Source organism: Lepisosteus platostomus, chromosome 7 (genome assembly GCF_059453375.1).
Source record: "Lepisosteus platostomus isolate fLepPlt1 chromosome 7, fLepPlt1.hap1, whole genome shotgun sequence".
NCBI classification, from domain to species: domain Eukaryota; kingdom Metazoa; phylum Chordata; class Actinopteri; order Semionotiformes; family Lepisosteidae; genus Lepisosteus; species Lepisosteus platostomus.
In genome coordinates this window covers 62,237,251-62,259,259 of record NC_142617.1, presented here as the reverse complement: position 1 = coordinate 62,259,259, position 22,009 = coordinate 62,237,251, and the positions used below count along the sequence as shown (strand labels likewise).

General features: G+C 41.4%; 3 protein-coding genes across 4 annotated transcripts; 1 reads left to right on the top strand and 2 right to left on the bottom strand.

Annotated features, from left to right (window-relative positions):
• Positions 1-349: 349 nt before the first annotated feature.
• On the bottom strand, positions 350-5,728 carry LOC148659420 (uncharacterized). 2 transcript variants are annotated; one of them, XM_088641623.1, is made up of 6 exons: positions 5,360-5,728; positions 3,873-3,926; positions 3,456-3,518; positions 2,654-2,722; positions 2,247-2,315; positions 350-1,832 (listed from the first exon to the last, which is right to left on the bottom strand). In XM_088641623.1, exons 3-6 carry the CDS (start codon positions 3,505-3,507, stop codon positions 541-543), a joined length of 1,482 nt encoding a protein of 493 aa, XP_088497749.1. In that variant the 5' UTR covers positions 3,508-3,518; positions 3,873-3,926; positions 5,360-5,728; the 3' UTR covers positions 350-540. The 2 variants fall into 2 exon arrangements, with proteins under 2 accessions (XP_088497749.1, XP_088497748.1); XM_088641622.1 differs by lacking the exon at positions 5,360-5,728 and adding an exon at positions 4,534-4,875.
• Positions 5,729-10,848: 5,120 nt separating this feature from the next.
• Positions 10,849-14,963, top strand: dnaja (DnaJ heat shock protein family (Hsp40) member A). Its single transcript, XM_088641619.1, has 8 exons — positions 10,849-11,007; positions 11,260-11,413; positions 11,948-12,128; positions 12,645-12,749; positions 13,104-13,331; positions 13,765-13,995; positions 14,162-14,262; positions 14,399-14,963. Exons 2-8 carry the CDS (start codon positions 11,282-11,284, stop codon positions 14,612-14,614), a joined length of 1,194 nt encoding a protein of 397 aa, XP_088497745.1. The 5' UTR covers positions 10,849-11,007; positions 11,260-11,281; the 3' UTR covers positions 14,615-14,963.
• An 883-nt stretch (positions 14,964-15,846) lies between these two features.
• On the bottom strand, positions 15,847-19,905 carry rps27l (ribosomal protein S27 like). Its single transcript, XM_088641620.1, has 4 exons — positions 19,754-19,905; positions 18,924-19,032; positions 16,724-16,834; positions 15,847-16,069 (listed from the first exon to the last, which is right to left on the bottom strand). The coding sequence occupies exons 1-4, from the start codon at positions 19,757-19,759 to the stop codon at positions 16,041-16,043; spliced, it is 255 nt and encodes an 84-aa protein (XP_088497746.1). The 5' UTR covers positions 19,760-19,905; the 3' UTR covers positions 15,847-16,040.
• Between the last annotated feature and the right edge of the window lie 2,104 nt (positions 19,906-22,009).

Below are 22,009 nucleotides of genomic sequence, written 5' to 3'. Positions count from 1 at the left end.
CAGAACATATACGTTTTGGAAATAGCCATCTTATTACCTTTCTAGTTTCTCTCAAAGGAATCACTGATAGATAACATTGTGAGCTTTCTTTAAAAATGCAAGATAAAAGCAATGTTATACAAAGTTCCTTCATCCATAAGATGTTGACTCTCATAAAATACTTTCAAGTTAAATGATACTCAGAAATTATTTTCTAAACACTTGCGTTACTTCAGAAACATGAATTAGGTTTAACAGATTTACAAGACATATGATACTTTATTGATAGATTATCCTGCGTTACCATCTCATGTTTCTCAATAGATTAAAATTACAAAACATAACATACCAAAATCTTAAAAAGCAGCACTTATTGAAATTAAATGGTTTATTAAAATGTCATACAAAGTGTGTAAACCCATTTTCGTGTACATTAAGAACAAATCTTTATATTGGTAGTTCTAAATATTTATGTATATCAACTGAATTAAAATTTAAATTACTTATTAAGAAATACCCATAAAATATATAATAAAACTTCACTTTCATAATGTTCTTGAGTTACATTTGACGCCAGCACAATTTTTTGAAAGCCCGGAGAGCTGCATGATCTCCAAACTTAGCTCTTTTTGCCAAAAATCCAGTTTCTGAAAATGCCCCTTTTCTCTTTAATGTCTTGCGGTATATGTTTTGGATTTTTGGAGGTCCATGTTTTTCTGTTATTCCATGAGGATGCCTTTGTGTTTCTGTCTTTATGGTGTTAATCAGAGTTGTCTGCATATCATTTCTAGAGTTTTTAGAAAGGTTTGAGGTGTTTGATAGTAGTCTCTCTTCATAATCATCCCTCCTTCTCTTCCTCTGATGTGTAAAGTATTGTTTTAGGCTATCATCTGTGTCACTGGGGACATCAGAAGCATTAATGTTATAAAAATAATTCATTGTAGAGATCATAGCTGATACAATGGAGCAGTCATAATTTGCAGAGAGGAGATCTTCTGGAAGACCAAGGGATGTGATATTATTTACAGTCTTCTTGGCTGCAGCCTTGATGTCCCCACATCCCAAGTCAGCATCCCGTTGGAGTCCTTCTATTTCTTCCTTACAACTAATCTCAGGGCTCTGAGAACAACACAAACCATCATCCAAAGTCATGATGCTGGAATTAATCTGCTCCTGGGAATTTTCTTCATGGCCTTGACTGATTCCCTGGCTGTCCCTCTGTTCAGAAATGTCACACCTGTGAGCCAAGATCTGGGTTAAGTTCTGTTTCTCTTCCTGAAGTATGGGAGTGACTGAGATTTCCTTCTCAGTACCAACAAAATGAGGTTTTGCTGCAGATACTGTATCAATCCTCTTCACTTTGTCAGGTAAAAGAGGCTTCTTGGACAGAATTTCTATTTCCCTTTCTAAACTATTGACAATCATGTCAAAGGCCTGAGGTTTGTAGTTATCGACTGATGTAGGATCCATGTAGGGTTTTTTCTTATTTGAGATAGGTACCGTGGGGCTTATCTGTGAGGGTTTTCTTTCTTGGAGTCTGGGCTGGATATGATCATTTAGGTTTTGATAAGTTAAGACAGTGTTGCTGGGTCTAGACAGCTGGTGTCCCAGATGATAAGAGTTTATCAGAGGCACAGGGTATCCACTGCTATAAGCATAAGAGCTCTGGTAATTGTTGCCTGTAGAATAGCAGGTTCCATTTCCTTGGTATTGAACAGAGTTCAGAGCTGGCTGGAACTGATTTCCATAGGGCTGAGAAGCACTTTCATTGCTATAGTATGTGTATGTTGAAGGAAGCCAGCTGGTCCATGATGGCACATTTTGATAGTACCCATAGTTACGTGCTCCATATTCTAAAAAAGAATTTGAACATTCATTAGAGTTCAAATTACGAACTATCTGTATTATGAAGTATTTATCTCAAGATGGCCTATTGAGTTTAAAGTACAATTACAGCACTTTGCTTTTAGAGTAAAACATTACAGAAACTTAAATTGACAGGTCTTGATTTTATACATAAAAACAGTGAATTGGTTCCAATGAAACAAGATGCACTGTATTCTTGTTCCAACACACAAAGGTTAATTGTGTTATTGGTTTCATAAGCTAAATTATTATTCTCTGGAAAGAAAACATTATTCTTGAACTCAGAAAACATATTATCCTTCTCACAGTTCTACCTTTCAAATACACTGTTCTAGGAAGGAAATATATAAAGCCTGTGTAAGATAAACATGGAGAAGCATTCTGTCTGAAACATGACTTACCTCTCCATGTTACTTGCTGCTGATAGGAGCTAGCATTGTGAAATACAGGAATGCCATTGCTACCCTGGCCTGAAAGAGAAGTACAAACAACCAAATCATGAGCCTTTACTCAAATTCCAAGGAAAATGCAAGTGTGACTTCAACTAAAACCAAACATTTTTAAATTATATTGTAAAGTCACATGTACACATAACACAAAACAATAATTTGCACATTTAAAGCTCATCTTCATTGCAATGCCAACAACTATGATATACAGTAAAGGCATATATGTTAAATTTGTTTATAGGATTTTCAGACAAAAGGACAAACGACAAAAGGACACAACATGGTACCACATAAAATAACAAACAAATGTGAACAATCATCATGGAATGGCATTTAATCCTTAATTAAACATTTCATACCTGTAAAGCTGTAATATTGAAGACCCAAGTTTCCATTTTGTGCTGCACTGCGCTGATATATGTCCAGATCTAAAAAATCAATTAACTAAATGTAGATAAACAGTTCCTTACGAAATATATATTCTTTAAGGGGTGAGAAAGAAGTCCATTGACTTTAAGTCCAAGTCCAAGAACTTAACCATTGTCATCTCCTACACATGGCATACCTAAACATATACAGTCCATATCTTCCTGTACTTTTCAGATGGTAAAAATACATTTGCTGCTCTTCAGTAACTTACTTGTGGGCTGATATGGGTTCTGAAGAATGCTACAGTATGCAGTTGAACATAGATTTTGTGATATCCACTTTGACCAGCAACACACAGTTATTCATTATTTAAAATATTTTCATAAGAAATCTAAATAATCAAAACTGTTATAGGGTTCTTTTCATTCTGCAATGGCTCTCTTACTAAATTAAAGGCAAAAAAGAGTTGTTCAGTTCTATGAGATGTGTTAATGTACATACATTTTATGAGGTGTAATACTATTGTAGTATAGTGTGATAGAAAACTAACATAGTGCCTTGGCATCTGAACAAAAAACATATATTTAAATATTAAATTAATTTTAAACATGATTAGTCTTTCATCTGAATTATCAATAGGAGAGAAAATATGATTGAGAAGTTTATTTCTTTTATATAGAATTACACTCACATAATTTGGGAAACAGTGCATTACCTAGGCTATCTAGGTTACACTTAACCAACAGTTGTATGTCCCTGGTAGCTTTGTAAATAACTGCCTGTTCACCTTACCTGCAGCTGGGCTTTCATATTGACTGGAGTTTGGTGCAGGGAGGTGGTACATTAGTGCATCACCTGAAAAAAAGTATGACAATTTTAAATAAGAAATGGGTTTTAAAAATAACAGTTGTGCCCTTGACAATACCAATAATTCACGCCTATTATTATTGTTTACGCCTGTAAAAAAAGAGGGTCAGTCGAACAGTAAAACAGCATCTCCTTCTCTGTTTTCCATGATCACTCATTAACTACAGTGAACTAGTGAACTGGATTTTTATTTATGTCATTAATGAAAAGCAACAATAATACAACATTCACATAATTTAATTTAAATATTATGAAAATGAAACATACTGTAAATTCATATTCAAAAAGCACTTAAGCTTGAACATATTCCTAGACCAATGTAGTTTATCATAGCTACTGTACCTGTATATCGAAGTGCTTCTCCAGAGATCAGAGGAATCTGTCCGACTCTCTGACCTGAAAGGTTCAATTCACAGATGTAAAAACTACAGTAAAATATATCTATAGGATAAAAATAGAAAAATACATTAATACAGTAACTTCTATAACTCCCAATTCACAATAATGATCTTAATAGCACAGTACACTTTTTGTGTAGTATCTGCCCTATTAAAAACTACATTTTTTATTTGGTAGGCCATATTCTTAAAATGTTATTATTATTTAAAAGATTATTTACAGTTTCTTAAATAAATGGCAATAATACAACCTAATTATTGACTTTGAGTATTGGAAATACTTTATTTTCACCAAAGATTTTGATTTATTTTGAAGCCAAAAGTTTTCCAATTCCAATTAAGGAAACTAACAAACTCATAATATGTGTCTGCTCTTATCTTCCATATTTAAATACTGTGAAATCGCAGATCTATACCACTTAAAATAATATAACGTGCTTTTATAAAATGCTAGAAATTTCCCTAGCCACTACACACATAAGGCCTATACATGTCTACAATAAAATCGTATGCACATGCAGTTATATAGACCTACTATTCTACATAAAAAATACTCAATATTGTATTATTGACTTGTCCGACTCCACCGTGCTCTTTTTTCTCACCTCGCGAGGCCTGCATACTGCAGCGGGAGTTTTTGGGTGTGATTCGCGGCAAAAAAGAGGCGGTACCGGATCAGCTCAGTGGTAAAATGTCGACTGAACTCAAGCAAAAAGCATTTCAAGATGTCTGCCACCCCGCTGAGAAATGATGATGTTTGCACGCGTTTCTCTGCTGAAAGTGTTCTATTGACTGTTCGGTGTTTTTCGAGATATTTGCATCATCGGATTCTAAAACAACTATTGCTAAGCGCTGATTGGCGACCGTAATTAAATCAAAACACTCAATCTTTGTAAAGTCAACCAGCTGCCCCGACACGGTGCGGTGACGTCATCCGAACGATGTGTCGTCATTCAAAACGGTCTGCGCGTCGTCTCTCGCAGCCAAGACTTGGTTTGAGGGACCTGCTGTCCAACGTGTTTGTACGGGTTACCCTCTACCAGTTTTTGGTAGAAAACAAGCACTAAAGCTGGAACACTTTCTATGTCCACTACTGTCTTGTAAAAATGCCAAGAATATACATATGAATCTATAGCACACAAAGCCGTTTAAGGTATGCCATGCAACACAGTCGATATAATAGACAAACCATCTAATGGCCGTTAAACCATCTAACCCTAAAAATGCCATTGGCCAATTTAAGGACATCCATGAAGAACCTTGGTGGAATAATAATAAAACCTCTGTGTTACAAAACGTCTCTTAATATCCCATCATATGAATGAGAGTAGCGCAAGGGAAACGACACTTCTCCCCCGTTCCTGCCACCGAGCTCGACGTTGTGAAATGATAAAAAGAGGACACCTGCCTCTGGGGATTGTGCCATCTCACCCCTTGTGTGCTGCTCATGTCCTGTCCTCCGTGTGGCCGTGAAAGGGCTTCTTCCATGCCGGTCAAGCGCGTTTTACACGGCAGTGTCCCTTAAACCGGCAGGGCTCGGGGAACCGGGGGGTGGACAGGCTGGGTTTTGCTGGGCCGTTACGAGCTGGGCGCCCCCTGTTTCTCAAACTCTTCATCATTTTCAGTCCTCGCCAGCCAGAACTGCCGTCGGTTAAAGAAGAAGAAGAAGAGGAAGAAGAAGAAGAAGAAGCAGAAGAAGTCGTGTATTTCCCTGAATGTACTTGCATATTTGATCGAGAAACCACAGCTTCGGGCTCCGTCGCACGTTCCGAGCGGGATTTTAAATTCTCCGTCCGTTCCCAGCCGCCCCCTCGCGCCTCCCCTGCCGCGCGCGCGGTCCCCCCACGCGTCAAACACTAATCACACTGAAAACAGTTGCATTACAGAAATCGCTGATGTTAAATATCCATCAGTCGTTCAAAATACATAATTATATGATCAAATTGTTTAAGTAGGTAGCTGCGGCAGCATGCGAACCCCTCGCACCCGAAGAAGGCTCCACAGCCGAAACGTTGTGTTTCCTTTCTTCTCTTTTAAGCATAGAATAAACCTTACCTTGTTCCGAATTATATTATAATCATGAGATACGTTATTTTTCCGTTTGGTATCTTATTTCATGTAGGTATTCAACGTTAAATTGATTATTTAATATAGTTTACGATGTATGTAACGAGGTACGCGATGTTGTGGGGGAATACATATCTTAAGTTGAGTGACATGTTCATCTTTATATATTTTTGGATGGTCTGTTATTTATAATATAATGTTAACTGAAGCTCCGTCTTGGCACCACATTAGAATTGTATTCAGGCAGTACCGATCATTTCAACACAGAAATACAGTTTCATTTGAAAAGGTCGCACTAGACATACGAAATGCCATTTTACAAATCATTATTGCTGTTTTAAGCTAATATTGTAAATGTTACAAAAATACTTTTATATTTGGTAGATCATCAGAAAGTTATGTTTGATGTTATGTATGTTTATAAAGGAATGTTTATATGTTTAACCCTACGGTCAGGGTTAAAATGTCATGCACTGTAACCGGTGAGTGTGACTGAAATCTTCATCATTATCATATAATTTGTTATAAAATTTTAAACATACCAGGAAATTACTGGAACATAAAACGAAAAACTAACGTGCAACCCACATATATTAACAACCACTCTTAATTTACCCATTTAATGTGCAACCATCTAATTTATTCAAGATTTAATGTAATTTCTGACTGAGCCGTAGTCACAATGGTCAGAACCGGATATGAACGCCAGCTTGATACAAATTGGAAGCAAAGGAACAAGTGACAGGTTTATTCCCTGCTGAAAAGAGAAGAAAGAAAACACAATGTTTCGGCCGTGGAGCCTTCTTCAGGTGTGAGGTCTTCTTCTTCCTAGGTATACATACCTAGACTACATAGGTGAGTATTCTGGCTACAGTGTCGGCTACACCTGAAGAAGGCTCCTCGGCCGAAACGTTGTGTTTTCTTTCTTCTCTTTTGAGCGGGGAATAAAGCTGTCACTTGTTCCTTTGCAGCCTACGCGTGCTGACGCAGCTCCCCACCTGAATAATTGGACGCGGTGCCTCCGGCCCTCCGAAGGGTGCAGTAATGCGAGTCTACCACTAGCTGGAGCCGTCCACAAGTTCAAGTTCAAGTTACACTCGTCATTCCAGCCAGATACAGATATAAAGCATCGTTCCTCCTCGTCCACGTTGCAAAAACAGGCAGGGCAGACAGGACACTGACATAGACACTGTAGACAGGATACACATACAGTAGTGCAAAGTGCAGATAGTGCAAATTACAAGGCAGTACATAATACAACACACACAACACACTGGGGGGATTTCAACCCTGTTTCTGGAATTGGGGTGGGTGCAAGTAGATTCCAGGGTGTTGAGGAGCCTGACAGCCTGCAGGTAGAAGCTGTAACAGAGTCTGGTGGACCTGGCCCGTACACTGCGATATCTTTTCCCAGATGTAAGGAGGGCAAAGAGCTTATGGGAGGGGTCATCTATTATACTGGAGGCCCTGGGTAAGCAGTGCTTGTGACAGGTGACAGAAACGGAAGGGAGGGAGGCTCCGATGATCTTTCCAGCTGTTTCCACAATTCGCTGCAGGGTCTTGCGGTCTGAAGCGTTGCGATTCCCAAACCAGACAGTGACACTGCTGGTCAAGGTGCTCTCAATGGTGCTTCTGTAGAGAGTGGGGGGAAGGTTTGTCCTCCTCAGTCACCGCAGGAAATAGAGATGCTGTTGTGCTTTCTTGGCTAGGGAGGTGGTACTGAGGGACCGAGAGAGGGCATCTGTACTGTGTACACCAAGGAACTCGGTGCTTCTAACTCTCCACAGGGGAGCCCTTGATGTGCAGTGGGGAGTGATCAGTGTGGGCCCTCCTGAAGTCAATGATTATCTCTCTTGTTTTGTTTACATGAAGAGAGAGGTTGTTGTTGTTTGTGCACCAGTCCACTAGTTGCTCCACCTCCTCTCTGTATGGTGACTCATCGTTGTTGCTAATGTTGCTTGTGTTGCTAAACACAAAGACTTGATGTTTTACAAATGGATTTTTATTAATAGTAAGGGTGTGTATTTATAGCATCAGTCTTTCTTCTGAGAGTTTGATTTTTGTTTTTGGAATAATACATTAACATCTGAAATAATTATTTATTATTCTAATTAAATTTATGACATATTTTAAATTGTATTCTTTGATTATTTTATTACCATGCAGGTGGAAGCTTCCGAGAGACACAGTGGCACACTGCTTAGCACTGCAGCCTCTCAACAGTGGGGTCCTTTGGTTTAATTCCTGGGGTACAGTCTGCATGGAGTTTGTATGTTCTCCCCGTGTTCACCCTGCAGCCCACTTTAAAGCCTTCAGTTTATACAGTCAGGCAGCAGGGTGCATAGTAAGCAGCCCAACCCTGCAACCCACAGCTGGCAGCCCACTGAAGCCCAGCAGGTGTGAGCCTGGCCAGTTCCAGGCCAGGTTGGCCAGGTTGCTGCTGGAAGAGGTGTTAGTGGTGCCAGCAGGGGGCGCTCATCCTGTGGTCTGTGTGGGTCCTAATGCCCCAGTATAGAGACGGGGACACCATAGTCTTAAAAAGGTGCCGTCCTTCAGATGAGACATAAAGCTGGGGTCCTGACTGTCTGTGGTCATTAAAAATCCCAGGGTGTTTCTTGAAAAGAGTAGGGGTGTAACCCTGGCATCCTCGACAAGTTGTCTCCTGGCCTTTACCATGGCCTCCTAATAATCCCCATCTCTGAACTGACGTCTTCTCCTCCACACTGAGCGCTGATGTGTGGTGAGCAGGCTGGTGGGTGCTACATGGTGGTGGTGGTGGAGGGGAGTCCCCATTACCTGTAAAACACTGTAAAGAAAGGTCCAGAAAAGTGCTAAATAAGTATAAGCATTATTATTTATATTATTTACTCAGTGTGTGAAATTGAGTTTTCATGTGCAAATCATCCTAGGCCACATTAACAGTTGGATCTTCCACAATACCCAGAAGAGAAACAATATTGCTCCATAAAAACTCACATCACATGTGAAAATATCATTTAGCTTACATTCCAGTTATTGTAGGCTATTTCAATTTTTCCAAGTCCATGTTTACATCAATTAAATAGTATGTTTCATATTTGGTTTAGATTGAGCTATGGGTACTGTTAGATGTTCTCTTAAATATGCAAATATGCAAATGCAAATAATATACACAACTGCAGAGTATTACAAAAAGCTAAAAAAATATATACAAACAAAATAGGAAACACTGAGTTTGAAGACTTTGGTGTTTATGTTGATACTTAAATCAACATGAACTAGACACATCCTCTAGAGACAATATTAATAATTAATAAAAAAGGGCAACAAAACATTGGAATAAAGTGCTTAGATATATGAATTGGTCTATATTTTTATTTGAAATAACAGATCCTAAATCAAAGGATGCTCTGTTACAATTATACGATGCACAAGCAATCGCTTCTCATTTAGAACAGTGTGTGCAGTTTTGGTCACCACTTTAGAGGAAGAGCTACCAGGTACATTCTGGGGCTCCTGAACCTTGTTCGTGTGTTAAGTGTACTATGTCCATGCTAATGCACAGCACTTTGAGGTGCTTGCAGAAATAAAATGGTATTTGTACTTGCAAGATCCCTCATAAATAAGGACAACCCTTATTCAATAAGAAAACCCAACTGAATGTTTTATGAGCACAGCGGATCCTCTGATTACTAGGCTGATATATGACCTGACTGCTGATGAGAAGTCTCCTGGATGACACTGACAAAGGGAGATCAGGAGACTGCACCCTGATCCCATAATCATACTGTTTCAGTCCGGGAGTCTCTCAGAGGACTTCCAGGGAGAGAGAAGAACAACTCAGCAATGTGTTCTCGCTTTAGTATAGAGGCTACAAGCACTTTGTACCTATGACCACCGATAATAATTGTTATTTGCTAATGCCATATCATCCTTCAACTCACAACTGGCACCTCACTGAGGCTCAGCAGGTGTGAGCCTGGGCAGTAATCTCCACCTTGACGGGAGAGGTGTTAGAGGTGCCAGCAGGGGGCGCTCACCCTGAAGTCTGTGTGGGTCCTAATGCCCCAGAATAGTGACGGAGACACCATACTGTAAAAAGGCGCTGTCCTTCGGATGAAACGTAAAACCGAGGTTCTGACTCTCTGTGGTCATTAAAAATCCCAGGGAGTTTCTCATAAAGAGTCGAGGGTTTAACCTCTGACTAACTCTTCCCCTGGCCTTTGCCAGTCGTGTCCTGCCTGAGAATTAAACCTAACCTTCCAGGTAATAATCTAGAGCCCTGACCAATACTCCCATCGTAAGTAATAAATCATTTTGTCGGCAGTTGGAGATTACAGACGGGCTCGTTAAAGGTAAATCCACAAGGGAGGAGAGCTCACATTAGCAAGAAACAAGATTTCTAATTAGAATGGGCTGGGCATTAAGCCGATGAACTTTATATTAAAATCTGTGCTTAAACCTGGAATGAAGCAGCCTCAACACATCATATTACATTAATCCTATAATGATGTCTTCGGAGCTGCGATTAACTTAAAAACCTCACCACCTTATGCATATAAAATAGGTATATTATGCATACACATTATATCAAAATAACAGTTCACGACATGGATCAGGATTTTAAACAGGTAGGGTGGCGTGATCCCTCCACTTCGCTGTTTCTATTAATAAGCCCGCAGTGGCTAAAAAAAAAAAAAAAAACATGCTTCCAGAATTGGGGGTATATTTGGAAACCCTTCCCCCCCGGCCTGTTTTTAGAGTGCAGTGCAGCAGCTGACCAGGCAGGGTCTTACGCACACGCTTGCGGCAGCTTTCTAGACTTCTCGCCTGAGGGGGCGAAACTTCTGGGCCTCTCTGGCGTCACCGGAGAGGAGGCGCTTCGGCGCTCCAGAAGGTTCTGCACCGCGGCGGCTTATAAAAAGGAGCGGAGGCAGACATCTTCCGAGCCAGCCGGTCCGGCGTCTGACAGCGGCGTGGGCGGGGGGGAGAGAGAAAACCAACCCGCTTTCTCTGGCTTTTTGCACTCGCAGGTACGGCTTAAGGGGTGACCGGAGAATGCACCTTTATTTAGAGTATTCAAGGATTTGACGAGTGGAAAGATACAAGTCACACGTGTGTGCATACGCTTTTGCAGAGAAGGGGAGAGCTGCATTACTGTTAATGGTGATTCTGTCTTATTAACGTCGTTATTGCCCTTAGGGACGGTGTGTGGCCACACTCCGGAGCCGGTTATCGTTTTCATTGACCGCGGTTGTGTCTCTCTCTCTCTTTCTCTCCTCCAGTTGACGTTTCAGGCTCGGCAAGATGGTCAAAGAAACCGGCTACTATGACATGCTGGGCGTCAGTCCCAAGGCCTCGCCCGACGAGATCAAGAAGGCTTACCGAAAGCTGGCCCTGAAGTACCACCCGGACAAGAACCCGAACGAGGGGGAGAAGGTGCGTGTCGTGGCCGGGCCGGACCGGACCGGAAGCGGGGGGGGTTGAGACGGAACCGGCGCAACACGTGCGGAACTTTCTGGAAGGAGCTGGACTGCGGCAGCCAGCCGGGCCGGAGGAAGCCCTTAGATCTGAGTGTTTCCGAGCAGTAATCCCCTCTCTCTTTGAATACGGGGCGTTTTAATGGACCTAAACGACAAGTTGTTGTTGTTGTTGTTGTTGTTTTTTTAAATAGCCGATCAGAATTAACAGCGCTGCGTCTTCCTGTAAAAGACTCCCGGTTAGAAATTCCGCAAGACAGCCGTGTCTAACCTGTAAAAAAAAGATCAGGATGTCGTGTATAAAATATTTAAATATGACAGGAACTCGCTTTGTCTCCGTAGTTGTTTTAATCCCAGTATATTGTCTGGGTCATGCTCTTAAATCTATATTCCTCCCCCTCGGTTCTAGCGCCGCTGTGTTGTGTCTTCAATTGGAAACGTGAACAGCCGGAGGTTGATTTGCTCGGATTTTCTCCCTTGTCTCTCCCCGCAGTTCAAACTTATATCTCAGGCCTATGAAGTTCTGTCTGACTCCAAGAAGAGGGATCTGTACGATCAGGGAGGGGAGCAGGCCATTAAGGAAGGAGGAATAGGAGGAGGAGAATTCTCTTCCCCAATGGACATTTTCAACATGTTTTTTGGGGGGGGAGGAAGAGTGCACAGGGAGAGGAGAGGTGAGTCGAGATCTTTCTTTGTGCAGTCTGGACAATTGTCTGGACACTATTAATGCAGAATCCCTGGAGTCCAGGAGAAGCAAAACCACAAACTGCTACCTGTGTACATCAGGGTGGCCAGATTTGGATGACCAATAGCTGCAAGGTGTCCGCTAAAAACGATACTCGCTCATCAGCACAGCAAAAATCATTCAAGAAATTGTAAGGGTTAATAAAGTGATGTTAAAATATCAGTACAAATGGAGATTAAATGGGACCCTCAGTTGTCGTTTCCATTATTGATTGATTAACTTATCTTCTGCATTCATTAAAACATCCAAGGAATTACCGAGTCAGACGCTATATCACTTCAAGACCATTGTCGGGCCACAATGTTGTTTAACACCCTGACGCAGTTCCTCTTCTGTGAAGTGTTGCTGAAGCTTGCTTGCTTCAGATTTGTTTAGTGCTTGTGTGACACAGTGGGGACACAGCGGACCACCTATAACCCACCTGCCTCTGCTGGCTTAATTGCAGGGAAGAATGTGGTACATCAGCTGAGCGTGTCGCTGGAAGACATGTACAACGGCACAACACGAAAACTCGCCCTCCAGAAGAATGTCATCTGTGAGAAGTGTGATGGTAGGCCTTCCACCTGCTCCCTTATCTACACTGTACATCCAAAAGAAGGGATTTTGAAAACCTGGTTTGATCAATATCTCCCCCCCCCCCCCCCCCCCCCACCCAATATTAAGTTAAGACTGTCGCTAATGGCACGGAAGACTAAGGTGTTAAAGGAATAAATGTCACCCAAGAACTTCTCGTGCGTTATAGAATCATGAAAAGGGGTGTCTGGATCAGTGCAGTTCTGTATTTGGAACGATCAGTAGTAACGAACGGTGTCGGGTGGGTTTTGTCATACTGTTTGACTTGGTTTTAAGTTCACGCCTCTCTCTGAATGCCCCCCCTCTGACAATGTCCGCTCCTTTCCCCTAGGCCATGGAGGCAAGAAGGGCGCCCTGGAGAAGTGCTCCAACTGTAAAGGAAGAGGTGTGCAAATCCAGGTGCAACAGATTGGACCCGGCATGATCCAGCAGATCCAGAGCATGTGTGGGGAGTGCCAGGGACAGGGAGAGAGGTTCAGTGCGAAAGACCGGTGCAAGAACTGCAATGGCCACAAAGTTGAGCGGAAGAAGAAAATCCTGGAGGTTCACGTCGATAAAGGTGGGCATCGTTCTGCTTCCTGTGTAGTTGTAATCCAAAATTCACTTGACTGGGAACAGTCTTCATAATCCATAATTTACCAAAGAAAATACTTAAGATTTGATTTGTGTATTGATGATGCATTTCTGGAAAGTGAAAAATCTTATGTTGTGCAGTCCATAGTTTTCCCACTTCCAAAACTAGTTATTAAAAAAAAAAATCAACAATGACCAACCATCTTTTGCAGCCTACACATGCTGACGTAGCTACCCACCTGAACTACAATGACCAACCATGCTTTAAAGTGGTCAGCTTTACATAATATTCATATATAAGAAATATTGCAAAAGATGTAACCACATCTTTGGTTTATTGAACTGTATTGTAGTGTTATTTAAATTATACTGAATTTGTAAAGTTCAAGTCCTAACAATAGTAACTGCATCTGTGCCAGGTATGAAAGATGGTCAGAAAATTACATTCCATGGAGAGGGAGACCAGGAACCTGGGCTTGAGCCTGGTGATGTCATGATTGTCTTGGATCAGAAAGAACACCCAGTTTTCCAAAGGCGGGAAGATGACCTCATCATGAAAATGGAAATCAAGTTAGTCGAGGCCTTGTGTGGGTTCAAGAAGACCATCCGGACTCTGGATAACAGAACACTCATCATAAGCTCATCTCCAGGTAAATTAGAGGTTGAGATGTCAGATCTGCAGGCACAAAAGGTCTAAGAAAATCAAAATTGTTACTAAGTTTATACTCATCTTGGCCCTTACTGTACTGCTGATATCAAACTCTTAAATTGGTCTTAGATATGTTTAAATGTTAATGTACATTTTCTCTATTCTAGGTCAAGTCATTAAGCACAATGACATCAAATGTGTACAGAATGAAGGCATGCCTGTGTATAGGGAACCCTATGAGAAAGGACTGCTAATAATTCAGTTTACGGTAAGTGTGTACGCCCCCCCCCCCCCCCCCAAGAACTGTAGGTTGACTAGTTTTAGCTTTAATCCTTAGATTGTAGTCCTTGTAAACTGTATGAGATTTAGAACTTTTTTTGACTTGTTCTTTCTTCTCCTCCAAGGTAAAATTCCCAGAAAATGGATGGCTTCCACTACAGACAATTCCAAAGCTGGAATCTCTGCTGCCTCCAAGAGATGAACTGATGATTACTGACGATGTGGAAGAGGTTGACCTCACTGAGATGGACCTTGAATCCCAACGCAGACAATACAGTGGAGAGGCCTACGAGGAAGATGAAGGGCCTAGGCATAGTGGGGTTCAGTGCCAGACACAATGAATGTGAGAATTACAGATGAAATGGAGTTCAGTGGGAACCACTTGTGTACACTGTAAATGTAGTGCATGTTATTAAACCTTCTGGGTGTCATGTTTGGGTTTTTGTGAGGTTCATTTGCAAAAAACAAAGGCCATAATTCAAGTTTGCCTTTTGCACATTTTTGTTGATCACTTCCCCCCAGAAAGTCTATCAAGAGTATTAAAGTGAAGATGTAAAAATGTATGCTTTCTATGAAGGTGAAATATAGATTTATACAGCAAGTCCATGTGCGTGTACTCGACTGCATTCATCCCATTTTGAAACATGCTATTTGTTATTTTCTTGAAATAAATTTTGTATGGAAAAACTAGATTCTGTTGTCATCTGTGGATTGTGTGGCACATCAAATTTAAGAAATTCCATTTGTCAATTTAAACTTTGAAAGTCCTCATATCACATTCAGCACTGTCTTCTATGTTCCTGAAAGTGGCATGAAGATGTACATTAGCTGTTTTCAGCTTAAGAACAAGCATTTCATATATATACTTTTTATGCTCTGGTTTGATGGACCAGTTTCCTTTATAGGTTGCTGCCTCATAACCTATGCTGAAACTCATCCTAGTGTTGTCATAGCATTAAACATCTGCAATGGAAAGTATAGATTAATTGTGTGACATTAAAAAATTAAGCCATGCAGAATATGGAAGAAACCTTGGTAAAAACCTTTCAAGTAGCAGAATGGGAAATTTCATTTTACTTGTTTATGGGCGATGTTGCACAAACTTGATGTGGTATGGGCTCCCTCCCCTCCCGGTTGTAATCGGTGTTAAATACAGGCACATGCTTTGAATCTAGGATTAAATTCAGAGTCTGGATTTAGCAAACATCAACATTCTTTTAAGTGACACTATATAAGAATGGGTATGTGTAAAAAGACATGCTCAGACTTGACCAGCCTCCCACTGAATATGCTGATCAGTCTCTCAGTGGACATGAAAAGCATTCACAGAACAGTTCTAATTTTTAAGGGCTGAAGGCGAATGTCACAATAGTTTAGGTAAAGTGCAAAACATCACTAAATTATGTATCTCTTTTTCTTGCCAACAATTTCTTTGAGACAAAATAGCCAATGTAAAGTATGGAGAGGAGGTATCATAGAGGGTCCAGTGCCTCAAGTTTATTAAAAAACCACAGTATATCAATATGTAAAGCTATAACCCCTTCAGCACGATAACCAATTTAAAACAGTCAAATTTGTTGCAGATATGTAGGGCTTTATTCGGAAAACTGAATAGATCACATAACAGAAACAACCTGCCATGTATCTTTCAAATACACAATTACATATTAATTTGCATCCATTGGAATCAATGAATAGTTTATAAGGCATTGATCACTGATCTGAAACATTACTTTTCTGTACATTACAGTTCCATCTTCATCCTTTTTAATGCTGCTTTCTTCTGAAAGAACAACCTGAAAAAAAAAAATTACTTATCCTGGTGCACACTTCTCTTATTTTACATTTTTGTTGAATACTCAGTTTATTTGACTTTTTTTAAAAGTGTAAGTGCAAAAAAGGCTTTTAAAGGCTGTAACTACATTCATTACAGAAAAGTGAACACTACCCATTGGTACAAATTCTACAAACCAAACACAAGCTTGGAAACAAGAAGGAATAACTGGGGTAAATACTTCTGTAGTGCTGCCCTTTGTTTTTATTTAGGAAGCAATAGTCTTAAACGTTTACAAAATCAAATATCCTGCTGTACTGTACTTCGGCACATTTTGGCACAACGTCTATACTAGGGAATACATGGAAATAATACAACTGGGACACTCTGACAGCAAGAGAACAAGTCAATTACACATGTGCAACAGCCTGGCTAATCCCCAGACAAGAAACCAGGACTACTGATCTCATGAACTGACTATACAGTATGTAAGCAAGTGAAAATAATAAATAGTTACATTTAATCCCATGTTACTAAGATGCAAATTTTCACTGGCTAGTGTGAAATACAAGGAAGGGGTTTCAATTAAAGTTGCTTGTTGAAAGTTATTTTGTAAGTGACTGTTTCCATCTGAATGGCAGAAAGAATGTGCTTGGTTAGGACATTCTCCACCTACCCTCTGTGAGCCTGGCTTTCCCTCCTGTAGGCTGACACAGGACTGTTGAGCAGCCAACACACAGGACCACTGTCTGGGCATGACTGAACACAGTAGTGATCTTATAGCAACCTAAAGACAAACAGGGACTGTGTTAACAATGACGCATATTGGACCCTCAGTGTCGTGCCTGCCCTGTCATAGTGCAAAGGCATCTAACAGAAGTCCATACATTGACTTCATTTTCCTCTTTTGCATAACAGCAAACGGTTTTAAAATAATCCATAATAACATTTACAGGGCCTGGTAAAAGTATTCCAACCCTTTAAAAGTTTTCAAGCTTTGCTCGTTTACAAGTGATATCTGCACTTTTCTTCCCCCCTCCCAGGAGGTAATTTTATTGCAAACTCACATGCTCAAACAAAATCTTGAAATACAAAATCACTTCTTTGTCAAGAGATATCTTAAAAGTCAAAAACTGAAATATGCTGCTTGCGTAAATTTTCAGATCCCACACATTCATATTTCGCAGAGCCACCTTTTGCAACGATCACAGCCTTTAGGCGGTAGGTGTCTACCAGCTTTGCACACTGCTGAGGAGCCCATTCCTCTCAGCAGATTTGCTCCAGCTCATTCACAAATTTCAAGACTCTGACTGGGTCACTCAAGGACATTCACCTTGTTATTCTTGAGCCACTCCAATACTGCTCTGGCCCACTGCTTGGGATCACTGACCTGCTGAATGGTGAAGATTCTCCCAAGCTTCGGGTTTTTTAGCTGACTGAAACAAGTCCCCTTGCAGTAGTTCCCTGCATCTTGCTCTATCCATTTCTCCTTCAGCTCTAACAAGATTCCCTGTCCCTGCTGATGAGAAGCATCCCCACAGCATCATGCTGCTGCCACCGCCATACTCCTCTGTGGGTATAGTGTTCTTGGGGCATGTGCAGTGTTAGGTTTGCACCACACATAGCAGTTTGAATTTTGGCCAAAAATCTCCATCTTGGTCTCATATGACCACAAAGCCTTTTCCCATGTCTTAGCTGGATCACTCTAAATGCTATCTAGCCAAACTCCAGACAGACTTTAAGACGGTTCTTTCTGAGTAAGGGCCTCTATCTTGCCACCCTCCCCTAACGGGGCAGTGCTATGCAGAGCTCTTGATATAGCTGACTGATGCACCTTTACTCCAGTCCCAGACACAGATGCCTGTAGGTCTTCTAAAGTGATTGCTGGCCTCTCAGAGGCTTCCCTCATAGCTCTCCTTCTTGTTCCGATGCGGAGTCTTGAGGATCAGCCTTTTCCAGTCATTGTCCGAGTGGTGCGATACAGCTTCCACTTCTTGATTAACGAGCCAACAGTGCTCACTGGGATATTCAAACACTGATAACTTATTTCCCAATCTATGCATTTTTATCACTTTATCTTTAACTTCCTTAGAAATGCCCTACAGTCTTCATTTTTGTACATCTCCTTCAGATTCACTGCCTGACCAATCCCTAAACAGACTGGGGTTTTTAACAGTAACTGCGACAGTCATTTCAATGGTGCACAGGCAGAAGCCAACAATAATACATTTTTATCTTTTAGTTCAGGTGGGTAGCTCCGTCAGCATGCGTAGGCTGCAAAGGAACAAGTAATAGGTTTATTCCCTGCTGAAAAAAAGAAGAAAGAGAACACAACGTTTCGGCCGTGGAGCCTTCTTCAGGTGTGGAAGTCTCAGTGTCTTCACCTGAAGAAGGCTCCACGGCCGAAACGTTGTGTTTTCTTTCTTCTTTTTTTCAGCAGGGAATAAACCTATTACTTGTTCATTTATATCTGTTACAATTCCTTCAACCTGCGTAAACTTAGAGCTACCAGAGCACAGGGGTCTGAATACATATGCAAGCAGCAGATTTCAGTTTTTGACTTTCTTTATAATATCCGCTGGCAAATTACTAACTTTGCCTTTAAACATTTTGTTAAAGCACACGAGTCTGCATTAAAAATGCTGATTGGAAAAAGATCTGCAAGTCTCATTTGTAATCCAGCAACATGTGATAACCTTTAAAGGACCTGAATGCTACTGATGCTTACTTCATGTTTGGTCTACATTTTAAATATAAAACCAAAAGGTCATATATACAATAGTGCATTGTGTATAACGTTATGTTAACTCTACCATTCTTTATTAAAACATCATTCTTATTGTACTAGGGTATTTCCGTGGGAGGGACTTAAATACCTGGACATTTCACATCCATGAAGTAGGAATTGGGGCTCTGCACCAGTCGTTTTTTCTTATGCTGTCTTTTCTCTTCCTCAAGAGAGGGGTGCAGTAAGTCTTTGGCCAGCTGTGAAATGAAGTAAAAAAAAAAACTCCTGATCAGAGCAGAAATTTTACATCCGAGGCGATTTATGTGAAAATAAAAACACTCTTAAGATTGTCTTGCAGACCGCGAGACAACGCCTTAAAGAAGTTTCCTTCACTGGACTTTAAACGTAATAACATGATAAACACGTTGTCCCATTTCTCAGATAAAACCAAGAAGATAATGTCAGTCCCAACATCCATCTGGAACTAGGCGACACCGAATACCAATGCTACGTTTTGTGGGGGGGTTGATGAACCCTCAGCAGTTTCTACACAACGGGAATTCATAACGTTATCAAAAACGAAATTGATGGAACTTAGACCTCAACATTAAAGGTTAATTTCTGTTTTAATCGGTGGATCGCTCCTTTAAACAGAGATGCAACGCGCAACAAAATTGGATTGACTCATTTGCAAAAGCGGAATATATATATAAAAACATTTATGGTACGGTAAAACTTTGTTTACAACTTTTAAAAACCGACGAGGCCTAGATTAGACTTGATCAAGCACTGCGAGCGCAGGGGCTCGCCATGTGCCCCACGCCACAACAAAGCTAAAGAAATATGCATCCACACGACTGTGAACACTGAGACACTGAACAGAAATCGAAGGCCAACCCTTTCATTAAAACAAGTTAATCGGTGCCAACCAATGCAGTCGAAAGGAAAACAGAAAAGTGAAACTGTGTATAAACTTACAGGCATGGTGACGGGGAAAAAGCCTTAACCGCGCATGAAGAGATTGATTGATCTGGGCTGAGCAGATACGGGGCACTGAAATAAAGGCTGGATCTGCGACACTCCGCTCCGCTGGGTTTGCTACTTAGGTCTGGGCATGACGTCACGGCCTGCGCAGAGGTAGCGTGGTCAGCTGTGCAGAAGAGCTGCAATCGAACACAAACGCTGATGTGGAATAGTAAGAGATTATGATCGCAGAAGAAATGAAGGCAGAATCGCCCTCCGTGATTTTTACGATCTTAAAATGATACGGTCTCACTCAGCTGAAGCCTTTCAGTTGAATGGAAGCTCTTTCCGTTGTGCATCTGCCAGCGGTGCACAGAGAATCTCTGGTCCTTTGTTAATACGAGCTTCAAGCCGTGCGGTACCATGAGAACTGGTGTGGATGAAATATTCTCTGCTGTAAATAAGTAACACGGACGCTATGTTTGGCTTGTTATGCAAAAATAGTATGCCAAGAGATGGTGTTATAATCGAAACGCCAACAGACATATCACCCTGCAACTCACACCTGGCAACCGCAGGTGTGAGCCTGGCCAGTACCTGGATGGGAGACCTCCTGGGAAAAACCAAGACTGTTGCTGGAAGAGGTGTTAGTGGGGCCACCCTGTAGTCTATGTGGGTTCTAATGCCCTGGTATAGTCACAGGGACACTATGCTATAAAGAAAGGTGTTGTGCTTTGGATGAGATGTAAAAATGAGGTCCCGATTGTCTGTGGTTTTTAGAAATCCGCTGGCATTTCGTGAAATGAGCAGGGATGTTACCCTGCTGTTCTGGCCAGATTTCCAATTGGCCTTTACCAGTCATGGCCTCCTAATAATCCATCTATGAACTGGCTTCATCACTCTGTTCTCCTCCCCACTGAGAGCTGGTGTGTGGTGATCTTACTCCGAGAGCTCTATGGCTGCTGTTGTGTCATCCAGGTGGGGCTGCACATTGGTGGTGGTGGAGGGAAGTCCCCATTACCTGTAAAGCGCTTTGAATGAAACACAGCACTGATATCTTTACAATTTCACACATACTGTATTTGTGGAAATTTCATTAGCTCACAGCAATATATTTATACATTTTGAATTTCTAGTAGGCATTTATACGATGTTTGGGTATCTCAACCAATAAGGGCCAAACTGCAACAGACACCCTGAAATTGTGTACATTCATTTACAATATAGTTTGCATGTATTACCAGTCTACATGAGCAAATCTGCAAACACGTGCATTGGAAGCACCTCTGACTATGCCCTTGTAAGTGCAATGAAACACTGCAAGAATTTCAAAAATGTCGCAATGGACGTAATCTACAGGCACATTAATAGCGTAACTCGCAGCCGTCCCAACCCCCTGACATAGTGGCACTTACAGGTGCAATGAAGTTGACAAAGCTGGTGGCAAGACACGCTTCTTTATCAGCTGCCTCTCTTTGGCTGTTGTAAATCCGCGCCTGCTTCTTCGGTATGCAGATGATGTATCTCGTGGAGGTGTGACCCAGAGACGGTTGTCGGGTAAATTCAGGCAGACGCCGGGCATGGACAGGTTTCCTGCAGAGACTTCCGTTCGTCTGCGTGTTGCGTGTCCTGGACGCAGCCAAAGGCATCAACGACAGACACGTCCGCCCCCTGGAAATCTTAAAGGCGCATTATTGTAAAGCCATTTTCGATGCCAAACAGCCAACAATGTTAGTTGTTAGAGAGCATTTGTGAATGTTTTGACGTTTTTGTTATTCTTTAAGAAGCGTTGGATGTAAGAATTAAAGCCTTGTAGTTAGCCGTGTGCTCAAGTGATTGCGGATGAAAAATGTTTGTTGAAATGTGTGTCACAAGCGTGGGAATACTTTTTATTTCTGAGGGTAGGTGCGTTATCACCATATATTTGCCTGATTTCGCCAAGCCAAGCAAGGCTGGGCCTGGTCGATAATGAGATGGAAGACCTCCTGGGCATGCCAGGCTACCACTGCAGCTGGTGTTGGTGGACCAGTAGGTGGCGCTCTTTCCCCTGTACCAGAATTTTCCAACTAACCGATACTCGGTATAGTAACAAAGGTCACTGAACTGTAGGTGGCGTCATGCTTCAAAGGAGAAGTTAAATGGAGGTCTTGATTACCAGTTCATTTATGACTCCATTCGTACTTGTTAATTATTCACTGAGCTGGCTCAATTCAGTTGTAGGCTTGAGCAATCTAGCCTCCGTAAAGTTTCCCCTTAATTCAAGAGGTGAGG

Coding starts and splice junctions, on each gene's coding strand:
- dnaja (XM_088641619.1), top strand. CDS start 11,282: ATGGTCAAAGAAACCGGCTACTATGACATGCTGGGCGTCAGTCCCAAG. Junction 11,414..11,947: donor ACCCGAACGAGGGGGAGAAG/GTGCGTGTCGTG, acceptor CTCTCCCCGCAG/TTCAAACTTATATCTCAGGC. Junction 12,129..12,644: donor AGTGCACAGGGAGAGGAGAG/GTGAGTCGAGAT, acceptor GCTTAATTGCAG/GGAAGAATGTGGTACATCAG.
- LOC148659420 (XM_088641622.1), bottom strand. Junction 2,723..3,455: donor ATATGAAAGCCCAGCTGCAG/GTAAGGTGAACA, acceptor TTGATTTTTTAG/ATCTGGACATATATCAGCGC. Junction 2,316..2,653: donor TCAATATTACAGCTTTACAG/GTATGAAATGTT, acceptor CTTCTCTTTCAG/GCCAGGGTAGCAATGGCATT.
- rps27l (XM_088641620.1), bottom strand. Junction 16,835..18,923: donor CATGGATGTGAAATGTCCAG/GTATTTAAGTCC, acceptor GTTTGTCTTTAG/GTTGCTATAAGATCACTACT. Junction 16,070..16,723: donor GAAAGCCAGGCTCACAGAGG/GTAGGTGGAGAA, acceptor TTTTTTTTTCAG/GTTGTTCTTTCAGAAGAAAG.